Genomic DNA, 11962 nt, shown 5'->3' with positions numbered 1-11962 from the left:
ATTGCTCATGTATGTTCAACATTTGCTTTCCCTTCTTTGCACTGTTAATTAACTGACAACCATATCATAGGCTCAACGACAGTGTCGCTGTCCCAGGTCCTGAAACCTAGTGGAGTGTTATTTCAGAAGTTCCAAACGCAGTGAATGCACAGCATTCTCGATAAGGTAGTACAAATAATATACGCAGGGGGATACTACATTATTCTCAAGTAAATGAAACACATCAGAAACAAATGTCACTAAATGATCTAGTCAAGGCCTATTCTGAGTACTCAATCAAGGCCTAACCAAACTAAACCACAAATTAATTCAACCACTGAAAGATCATGCCACAGACTTTGCACAATGCAAACATAACAAATAATAACCAAGATTAGGCCTACGTGATTATTCAGTGATTTAGGGATTTTAAGTGAAAAGCCCTCAAACTATCCTTTTAATAGTGAAGACAAGAAAGAGAGGTGAAGAGGCCATCCCATTGTAAATACATAACTGGACTAAAATAACACCAACTGTAACTTTCGAAGGGAATGTAATTAAAACATTGATTAATCATTTTCAGACTATAGGCAGGCTTCACAGCACTAATTGCTCAATTGCCACCACAAGACGATTTAACTATTTAGTGATTTCTTACCTCGGTAGACTCTCCTGTTGTGTTGAGAGTGAGGACACTTCCCTCTAATATTCTATCTGGACTCCTTTTCAGTGTCTGATCAGCTAGCAGCGTGTTGTCGTTGTAAGATCTGACAAACTTGAAGTCACTGGTGCGTGAGCCCGTTGTCAGGTAAGCGTCATAATTGTAAGAACTCCGGAGCGTTCCTGTTCCATCCACCTCTGCATAGTTGGGAGGGAAATACCCGCTGGGAATGGCGACTGCTCCATCAAACAACAGTCTAGGTTTCCTCCTACGGCAAAACCTCACGGCCAATATTATAATGATGAAAGTCAGGAAGAAGGTGGAGACGGACACCAGAGCGATGATCAAGTAGGAGGTTAGTTTGGAGTCCTTCCCCTCATAAGACATGTCTTTCAGCTCAGGAACTTCAGCCAGGTTATCTGATATCAGTAAGTAGACAGAACAGGTTGTAGACATAGAGCGCTGTCCGTTATCTTTAACTGATATAACCAGGTTCTGCTTCATACTGTCAGAATCAGAAATGTCCCGCTGGGCCCTGATCTCTCCACTATGGAGACCAATAGTGAAAAGTCCTGGATCAGTCGATTTAACAATCTGATATGAAAGCCACGCGTTCTGCCCAGAATCAGCATCCACAGCTATCACCTTGGAAACCAGGGACCCCGCCAGAGCAGCTTTGGGGACCATCTCAGTCATCAAGGAGTTCCCTGCTGGAGCAGGGTATAATATCTGTGGAGAGTTGTCATTCTCATCTGTTATGAAGACACTCACAGTCACGTTACTGCTGAGTGGAGGAGAACCATTGTCTCTGGCTACAACCTGGACCTTGAAGCTCCTAAACTGTTCATAATCAAATGCTCTCACAGCATGGATCACCCCCGTGTCTCCGTTAATGGATACATATGAAGACACCGGGACACCGTTGACCTCACTGGGCAGTAGAGAATAGACCACTGTGCCGTTCTGTCTCCAGTCTGGGTCTCTGGCAGTAACAGAACACATAGAGGAGCCAGGCTTGTTATTTTCAGTCACATAGGCGCTGTAGGATTGTTCTTCAAACACAGGAGCGTTGTCATTTACGTCAGAGACAGATAGATGAATAGTCTTTGAGGAGGATAAAGGTGGGGATCCCTCATCTGTAGCTGTGATAGTTATGTTATAATCTGATATCATCTCACGGTCCAATTCACTGGTAGTTACCAGAGAATAGTAGTTTTTAATGGAGGGATTTAGTTTGAAAGGAACATTCTGCTGGATGGAGCAGCGGACCTGTCTATTTCCCCCTGAGTCTTTATCCTGGACATTAATGATGCCCACCTCTGTACCAGGTGACACATTCTCAGGAATGGGATTGGTCAGGGATTTGATGAATATCACAGGTGCATTGTCATTAATGTCGGTTATGTCGATCAATACTTTCGTATAGGACACGAGTCCTGCTCCGTCTTTGGCAAGTACACGCAGTTCATAAAAGGACTGTTCCTCGAAATCAATCGGTCCAGTAAGTGTGATCGATCCCCTATTACTATCTAGCTCAAATAATTTCCTCGCATCTTCAGATATTCGACCCATTTCATAAGTAATAATCCCATTTGCACCATCATCTGCATCCGTGGCGCTCACTGTAGCTACCACGGTGCCCAAAGAAGAATTTTCTGGCAAAGTGACGTCATACTCCTCTTTGCTAAAAACGGGAATGTTGTCATTTGCATCCAGCACGTTGACGTGTATAACTACCGTCCCAGATCTTTGTGGAGTTCCACCGTCAACTGCAGTAAGTAATAATGTCACCTCATCTTGTTGTTCTCGATCTAACTCCCTCTCAAACACTAACTCACTATATTTCCCTCCGTCTCTGTTGGTGTGAACAGCCAAAGCAAAATGGTCATTGCGTTGTAAAGCATAGCTTTGAACAGCATTCTGACCTATATCCGCATCGTGTGCCTCGTTGATGGGAAAGCGCTCTCCTTTATCAGCAGACTCTCTGATTTCCAGTTTAATTGTATCATCTGCAAATTGGGGTGAATTATCGTTAATATCCTGAATCTGAAGAGATATACGATGCAATTCCAAAGGATTTTCGATAACCATCTCGAATTTTAAAGCACAAGAAATCCTCAGACCGCAAAGCTGTTCTCGATCCATTCTCTCAGCCACAACGAGATCACCAGTATTCAGATTAATATCACAATAGCGTTTTGTACCATCCATATCTAAGCGAGCTTTTCGAGCTGACAGTCTCTTATCATCAAGCCCCAGATCCTTCGCTATATTTCCGATAACAGATCCACGTTTCATTTCCTCTGGAATAGAGTAGCTCAGGTCTCCATTGGTGATGCGCACGAGGACGACAAAGAGTGCCAAACGGAAGAAAAGAGCAAAATGCCGTCGGTGTTCCATTCTGAGTTGTAAATCCAATATAGCCTACGTTGATTCCTGCTACAAAGCTTAACATAAAAACCATCAACTATAGATGATCATTATCAAGAAAACTGCCTACGAAAGCATGCATTTGTATCTGACTTGCTCTGTTATGTCGTAGAGAATTTGGGTGGATGCTTATATACAGCTGTCCTTAGCTGGTAGACAGCGACATCCTGAGTCGTTATCAAATACAGCAGACAATAATATAGGCCTTCATACTGTATGCTCCTTCCATTTTGGCATTTCCCTCAATATGTAGGCATTCATACGTATTTCAAGAGTAAATCCGCAACTATATAACCTTGTTTTTATTAACAATCAACTTTTATAAGAGACTGGTTGTAGGGGCTCCAACTTAATCAACATAATAAAGCTGGTTGCAGGTAAATATTTATACAACACATTTAAAAACGAAAATGGTCTATTGTTACTTTTTTAAATAGGAATCATCATTATTTTCATGGTGTTTGCTCTCTAGTTTCATAGGAAGCAGCGCTCGTTTATGTGCAACATTTGCTTTCCCTTCTTTGCACTGTTAATTAACTGACAACCATATCATAGGCTCAACGACAGTGTCGCTGTCCCAGGTCCTGAAACCTAGTGGAGTGTTATTTCAGAAGTTCCAAACGCAGTGAATGCACAGCATTCTCGATAAGGTAGTACAAATAATATAGGCAGGGGGATACTACATTATTCTCAAGTAAATGAAACACATCAGAAACAAATGTCACTAAATGATCTAGTCAAGGCCTATTCTGAGTACTCAATCAAGGCTTAACCAAACTAAACCACAAATTAATTCAACCACTGAAAGATCATGCCACGGACTTTGCACAATGCAAACATAACAAATAATAACCAAGATTAGGCCTACATGATGATTCAGTGATTTAGGCATTTTAAGTGAAAAGCCCTCAAACTATCCTTTTAATAGTAAAGACAAGAAAGAGAGGTGAAGAGGCCATCCCATTGTAAATACATAACTGGACTAAAATAACACCAACTGTAGTTTTCGAAGGGAATTTAATTAAAATATTGATTAATCATTTTCAGACTATAGGCAGGCTTCACAGCACTAATTGCTCAATTGCCACCACAAGACGATTTAACTATTTAGTGATTTCTTACCTCGGTAGACTCTCCTGTTGTGTTGAGAGTGAGGACACTTCCCTCTAATATTCTATCTGGACTTTTTTTCAGTGTCTGATCAGCCGGCAGCGTGTTGTCATTGTAAGATCTGACAAACTTGAAGTCACTGGTGCGTGAGCCCGTTGTCAGGTAAGCATCATAATTGTAAGAACTCCGGAGCGTTCCTGTTCCATCCACCTCTGCATAGTTGGGAGGGAAATACCCGCTGGGAATGGCGACTGCTCCATCAAACAACAGTCTAGGTTTCCTCCTACGGCAAAACCTCACGGCCAATATTATAATGATGAAAGTCAGGAAGAAGGTGGAGACAGACACCAGAGCGATGATCAAGTAGGAGGTTAGTTTGGAGTCCTTCCCCTCATAAGACATGTCTTTCAGCTCAGGAACTTCAGCCAGGTTATCTGATATCAGTAAGTATACAGAACAGGTTGTAGACATAGAGCGCTGTCCGTTATCTTTCACTGATATAACCAGGTTCTGCTTCATACTGTCAGAATCCGAAATGTCCCGCTGGGCCCTGATCTCTCCACTGTGGAGACCAATAGTGAAAAGTCCTGGATCAGTCGATTTAACAATCTGATATGAAAGCCACGCGTTCTGCCCAGAGTCAGCATCCACAGCTATCACCTTGGAAACCAGGGACCCCGCCAGAGCAGCTTTGGGGACCATCTCAGTCATCAAGGAGTTCCCTGCTGGAGCAGGGTATAATATCTGTGGAGAGTTGTCATTCTCATCTGTTATGAAGACACTCACAGTCACGTTACTGCTGAGTGGAGGAGAACCATTGTCTCTGGCTACAACCTGGACCTTGAAGCTCCTAAACTGTTCATAATCAAATGCTCTCACAGCATGGATCACCCCCGTGTCTCCGTTAATGGACACATATGAAGACACCGGGACACCGTTGACCTCACTGGGCAGTAGAGAATAGACCACTGTGCCGTTCTGTCTCCAGTCTGGGTCTCTGGCAGTAACAGAACACATAGAGGAGCCAGGCTTGTTATTTTCAGTCACATAGGCGCTGTAGAATTCTTCTTCAAACACAGGAGGGTTGTCATTTACGTCAGAGACAGATAGATGAATAGTCTTTGAGGAGGATAAAGGTGGGGATCCCTCATCCGTAGCAGTGACCGTTATGTTATAATCTGATATCATCTCACGGTCCAATTCACTGGTAGTTACCAGAGAATAGTAGCTTTTAATGGAGGGATTTAGTTTGAAAGGAACATTCTGCTGGATGGAGCAGCGGACCTGTCTATTTGCCCCTGAGTCTTTATCCTGAACATTAATGATGCCCACCTCTGTACCAGGTGACACATTCTCAGGAATGGGATTGGTCAGAGATTTTATAGATATCAATGGCGTATTGTCATTTAAATCTGTAATCTCCACTATAACGTTGGCAAAAGAGTTAAATCCAGAGTTGTCTTTGGCTTGTATGCTCAATTCATATGTTGAGTCTTTTTCGAAATCTATGTGACCAACTATGCTTATTTCACCAGTTTTGGGATCGAGGGAAAATAAGTCTCCCAATTTCTCTGAGGTGGGTCCAAATCCATACGTCACTTCTCCATTTGCCCCCTCATCAGCGTCAGTAGCAGAGACAGTAATAACAACAGATCCTATTGGCGAGTTCTCAGGCAGATTAACTTTGTACATGTTCTGACTGAACACTGGTTTATTATCATTTGCATCGAGAACAGTGACGTGTATAACTACAGTACCAGATCTCTGTGGAGTCCCTCCGTCAACGGCAGTAAGCAGTAATGTCACCTCTTGTTGTTGTTCACGATCTAATTCCTTTTCCAAGACCAACTCGCCATACTTTCCACCACCATGATTAGTGTGAACGGCCAAACTAAAGTGTTCATTCCTTTGTAATGTATAGCTTTGGACAGCATTGAGGCCTATGTCTGCGTCATGAGCCTGATTTATTGCAAACCGGGCGCCTTTGACTGCCGACTCTGTGATCTCAAATTTTAAAACTTCTGTTCCAAATTGTGGTGCATTGTCATTGATATCTTGTATCTGCAGAATTATATTATGTAATTCTAAAGGGTTCTCCAGGACAATTTCATATTTCAAGGAGCAGGAAAGCCTCCTAGCGCAGAGCTGCTCCCTATCTATAATTTCAGCGACAACCAAATCACCGGTGTTCAGATTAATATCACAATAGCGTTTGTTGTCACCATCAACATCTAAGCGAGCCTTTCGTGAAATTAGTCTTTTGGCGTCCAATCCCAGATCCTTGGCTATATTTCCGATTACCGAACCTCGTTTCATCTCCTCCGGAATAGAATAGGTCACATCTCCATAGCTGGTGCGGAAGAGAAAAGGAAACAAAGCCAGCCAAAACATCGATGCACAGATAGAAAAACCATAATATTCCATTTTAGGTCCAGACGGCCTGATCTTAGCCAGAGCTTCTGAAATGTGATATCCAATATATATATATTTTTCTTTTTTCCCCAGTAGCCAGGTCTACAACGTTTATGCACAAAGGTCTGTCGTTTTCACGTCTAATACGATCGGCCCCCCATCCCGTGTTTTGTACACGTGGGTGGAGAGAGACTTTATCTAAAAATGCTGGTAGATAGCGACACTCTGTGTATTTAACAAAAACTGCAGAGATGGTGTGTAAGACTTTTAGGCACTTAAGTCAATGTGCTACGTAGTGGAGGAACCAAATGCACGTTACGTGAGTTTAATCCGGAAACACGGGAGCACAGACAATAGCACAAACAATACAAGGATTTGACAAGAGAACAAAATAAGTCGGCTGGTATAAAAAGCATGAGGGGTCTAACGAGGGAAGGGGGTGCAGGTGAGACTGAACATAACGAGGCGATGGAAGAATCACATCAGCACGACCACAGATACTCAACACGAGGCAACAAGTAAGTAAGTGAGTGAGTGAGTGAGTGAGTGAGTGAGTGAGTGAGTGAGTGAATAAGTAAGTAAGTAAACGTGTATAGAGCTCTTCACAGCACGAGTGCACAGAGTGCTTCACAGTGGAGATATAAAAATACATAACACATAAAAAAGGGACAATACATACAAAGGAAAGTGAACACAAAACACAAGGGCAGACAGTAGGGGCGGGATGTCATAAATACGAATAACAAATGTGATACACTCACATAGAGAAGAGACAATCACACAGGAGGGACACACACAAGGGCAGGAAGAACAGTCGGTCTCAAGGTAGCAGTGCGGTGTGTGACGGTACAAGATGATTATGAAGTATAATCTTAAACATTAACCACGATATAGACTAGGAGTTCATTCGTTTTGAATGCAATTTAATATTATTTTTAATATAGGCCTATGTTGGTAAATATGTATGGGGCTTTAGTCTACTCTTTACCACTGTCCTTTAGCTTTTACTGTGAACGCGTGGAAATAGGTCTAATTGCTTTGAGCTATTACAATTGTAGCCTTAATGGTACATTAGCCTATTCAATGAATACATAGCTAATGGGCTTATCATGTAAAAACAAGGCTTAGGGCCCTATTTTCGTGCCGGAGCTAAGTGCTACGGTTGTCCGTCGCAAACGCAATGTTTCTCGGTTCCACCGAGTCTGGTGCGCAATGAAGACGTATGACAATTGCGAGTTTGGTGTGTCGTCATTGCACACCAAACTCGGCGGAGGCGAGAAATATTGGGTTTGCGACAGACAAAACTTAGCCCTTAGCACTTTGCTACGGTACCAAAATAGTGCCCTTGTTACAGCCTCTTTCATTAAATTGAAATGACGTGGCATATCATTCACCGCAGGCTTAAGGTTACGTTACTGTTTCCTCATCTCAGAATCTCACGTTGATGAAGGGGGGGGATATTGCGCTGTCTTTTCAAACACTATGTGCCAGACTAATTCATTCTTGATATTCTTTGGAAAAGATTTAAACTGTGCCTCTGGTATGCAGCTTTTGCTGTGAACATAAACATGAATGAATTGAGCTATGGCAGGTAGCCTGCCTATATAACACGTTCGCCTACCCATTAAATAAGTAGCAGGTGGGCTTACCATGTGGACACAATACTCAGACTATCTGATAGCTCACATCAAATTGAAATAAGTCTGTGGATTTCTCTGCCACTTTGTTCACCACAGGCCTAGCTTTCCACTAGGCTGACTATAGAAACAGGGGAGCTGTCCACAAGCTCTGGTTCTGAAACAGACTCTTCTTCATAGTAGCCTAGCATAGCAAGCACTGACAAACTGACCAACGCATAGGCTACATGTAGAATTAAAAAAATGCAGCCCTGAACATTGAAGCTGTCATTGCAAGGTAAGTCCAAAGCAAACGTGCACATGAATGGGACAGGCTTCACCTACCCGTAACCTTTAAGGCGAAACCTATAAGTAACCTGTAAGTAGGCTTACACTTCAGTCAAATTATGAATATGCCCATAAGATGATCATTTTAATCTGAGACTGATCTTCTCCTGTTATTAATGTTCAAACTGAAATTTGCTCACCTCAGAATCTCCTGTGCTGTTGAGCATATTAACGCTATCCCCGTAGTCAACCTGTCTCTTCTGGAGAGTGTGGTCAGCTGGCAGCGTGTTGTAAGATCTGACAAACTTGAAGTCACTGGTGCGTGAGCCCGTTGTCAGGTAAGCGTCATAATTGTAAGAACTCCGGAGCGTTCCTGTTCCATCCACCTCTGCATAGTTGGGAGGGAAATACCCGCTGGGAATGGCGACTGCTCCATCAAACAACAGTCTAGGTTTCCTCCTACGGCAAAACCTCACGGCCAATATTATAATGATGAAAGTCAGGAAAAAGGTGGAGACGGACACCAGAGCAATGATCAAGTAGGAGGTTAGTTTGGAGTCCTTCCCCTCATAAGACATGTCTTTCAGCTCAGGAACTTCAGCCAGGTTATCTGATATCAGTAAGTAGACAGAACAGGTTGTAGACAAAGAGGGCTGTCCGTTATCTTTCACTGATATAACCAGGTTCTGCTTCATACTGTCAGAATCAGAAATGTCCCGCTGGACCCTGATCTCTCCACTGTGTAGACCAATAGTGAAAAGTCCTGGATCAGTCGATTTAACAATCTGATATGAAAGCCACGCGTTCTGCCCAGAGTCAGCATCCACAGCTATCACCTTGGAAACCAGGGACCCTGCCAGAGCAGCTTTGGGGACCATCTCAGTCATCAAGGAGTTCCCTGCTGGAGCAGGGTATAATATCTGTGGAGAGTTGTCATTCTCATCTGTTATGAAGACACTCACAGTCACGTTCCTGCTGAGTGGAGGAGAACCATTGTCTCTGGCTACAACCTGGACCTTGAAGCTCCTAAACTGTTCATAATCAAATGCTCTCACAGCATGGATCACCCCCGTGTCTCCGTTAATGGACACATATGAAGACACCGGGACACCGTTGACCTCACTGGGCAGTAGAGAATAGACCACTGTGCCGTTCTGTCTCCAGTCTGGGTCTCTGGCAGTAACAGAACACATAGAGGAGCCAGGCTTGTTATTTTCAGTCACATAGGCGCTGTAGGATTGTTCTTCAAACACAGGAGGGTTGTCATTTACATCAGAGACAGATAGATGAATAGTCTTTGAGGAGGATAAAGGTGGGGATCCCTCATCCGTAGCAGTGATAGTTACGTTATAATCTGATATCATCTCACGGTCCAATTCACTGGTAGTTACCAGAGAATAGTAGTTCTTAATGGAGGGATTTAGTTTGAAAGGAACATTCTGCTGGATGGAGCAGCGGACCTGTCTATTTCCCCCTGAGTCTTTATCCTGGACATTAATGATGCCCACCTCTGTACCAGGTGACACATTCTCAGGGAAGGAAGTCGTCAGAGATTTGATTAATATCACTGGTGCGTTGTCATTCATGTCTGTAACGTCGATTAATAATTTCGTGTAGGATACCAAGCCTGCGCCATCTTTGGCAAGTACGCGCAGTTCATAAAATGATTGTTTCTCGTAATCAATCGGTCCAGTAAGGCTGACCAATCCAGTTTTACTATCTAGGTGAAACAATTTCCTTTCATCTTCAGATATTCGACCAAATTCATATGTAACCTCTCCATTTGCCCCCTCGTCTGCATCCGTAGCTTTGACTGTTGCTAAAATAAAACCTATCGCAGTATTTTCCGGCAAACTGACTTTGTAAGCATTCTTGCTAAAAACAGGAATGTTGTCGTTCGCATCCAGCACAGTGACATGTATAGCAACAGAACCAGATCTCTGTGGAGTCCCGCCATCAACAGCATAAAGTAATAATGTCACCTCCTGCTGATGTTCACGGTCTAACTCCTTCTCTAACACTAATTCTCCGTATTTCCCTCCATCCTCGTTTGTATGAACAGCCAGAGAAAAATAGTCATTCATTTGCAAAGAGTAGCTTTGGACAGCATTCTGTCCTATATCCGCATCGTGGGCCTCGTTGATAGGAAAGCGCTCTCCTTTATCAGCCGACTCTCTGATTTCCAGTTTAATTGTATCATCCGCAAATTGGGGTGCATTATCGTTAATGTCCTGAATCTGAAGAGATATACGATGTAATTCCAAAGGATTTTCGAGAACCATTTCGAATTTTAACACACAAGAAATCCTCAGACCGCAGAGCTGTTCTCGATCCATTCTCTCAGCAACAACGAGATCACCAGTATTGAGATTAATATCACAATAGTGCCCTGTATCATCCATATCTAAACGAGCTTTTCGATCTGTCAGTTTCTTAGTACCGATCCCCAGATCCTTCGCCATATTTCCGATTACAGATCCACGTTTCATTTCCTCTGGAATAGAATAGCTCACGTCTCCATTGCTGATGCGCACGAGGACGACAAAGAGTGCCAAACGGAAGAAAAGAGCAAAATATCGTCGGTGTTCCATTCTGAGTTGTAAATCCAATATACGTTGATTCCTGCTACAAAGCTTAACATAAAAACCATCAAATATAGATGATCATTATCAAGAAAACTGCCTACGAAAGCATGCATTTGTATCTGACTTGCTCTGTTCGCAGAGAATTTGGGTGGAGGCTTATATACAGCTGTCCTTAGCTGGTAGACAGCGACATCCTGAGTCGTTATCAAATACAGCAGACAATAACATAGGCATTCATACTGTATGCTCCTTCAATTTTGGCATTTCCCTCAAGATGTAGGCATTCATGCATCTTTAAAGAGTAAATCTGCAACTTTCTAATCTTGTTTTATTAAAAATCAACTTTGATAAGAGACTGGTTGGATAGGTGCCAAATTAATCAACATTGTAATGCATGCAACATTGTTGCAGGTAAATATTTATACGACACATTTAAAAACGAAAATGATCTACTGTTACTTTTTTTTAATGTAGGAAACATCATTATTTTCATGGTGTTTGCTCTCTAGTTTCATAGGAAGCATTGCTCATGTATGTGCAACATTTGCTTTCCCTTCTTTGCACTGTTAATTAACTGACAACCATATCATAGGCTCAACGGCAGTGTCGCTGTCCCAGGTGCTGAAACCTAGTGGAGTGTTATTTCAGAAGTTCCAAACGCAGTGAATGCCCAGCATTTTCGATGAGATTGTACAAATAATATAGCCTTCTCAGGGGGTTACCACCTTATTCTCAAGTAAATTGCACGAAACACATCAGAAACAAATGTCACTAAATTATCTAGTCAAGGTCTATTCTGAGTACCCAGTCAAGGCCTAACCAAAGTAAACCAAAAAATAATTAAAACATTGAAAGATAATGCCATGGACTTTGCACAATGC

The 11962-nt window shown here is 42.6% G+C and overlaps 3 protein-coding genes across 4 annotated transcripts in view; all 3 read right to left on the bottom strand.

The window, feature by feature from the left end:
* Window positions 1-11962, bottom strand: part of pcdh1g18 (protocadherin 1 gamma 18) — a 145233-nt gene that overhangs the window by 73827 nt on the left and 59444 nt on the right. The gene's annotated exons all lie outside the window — the stretch shown is intronic.
* Window positions 73-6571, bottom strand: LOC311318459 (protocadherin beta-16-like; the record flags this gene model as incomplete). Its single annotated transcript, XM_084449810.1, has 3 exons — window positions 73-99; window positions 638-2788; window positions 6344-6571. 3 exons carry the CDS (start codon window positions 6569-6571, stop codon window positions 73-75), a joined length of 2406 nt encoding a protein of 801 aa, XP_084305936.1.
* LOC311318458 (protocadherin beta-16-like) lies at window positions 8670-11087 on the bottom strand (the record flags this gene model as incomplete). Its single annotated transcript, XM_084449809.1, has 1 exon — window positions 8670-11087. The coding sequence occupies one exon, from the start codon at window positions 11085-11087 to the stop codon at window positions 8670-8672; it is 2418 nt and encodes an 805-aa protein (XP_084305935.1).

The sequence above is a fragment of the Borostomias antarcticus genome (assembly GCF_949987555.1).
Source record: "Borostomias antarcticus genome assembly, chromosome: 15".
Lineage (NCBI taxonomy): Eukaryota > Metazoa > Chordata > Actinopteri > Stomiiformes > Stomiidae > Borostomias > Borostomias antarcticus.
Note: the sequence above shows the minus strand (reverse complement) of the source record. Positions and strands in the feature narration are given on the sequence as shown.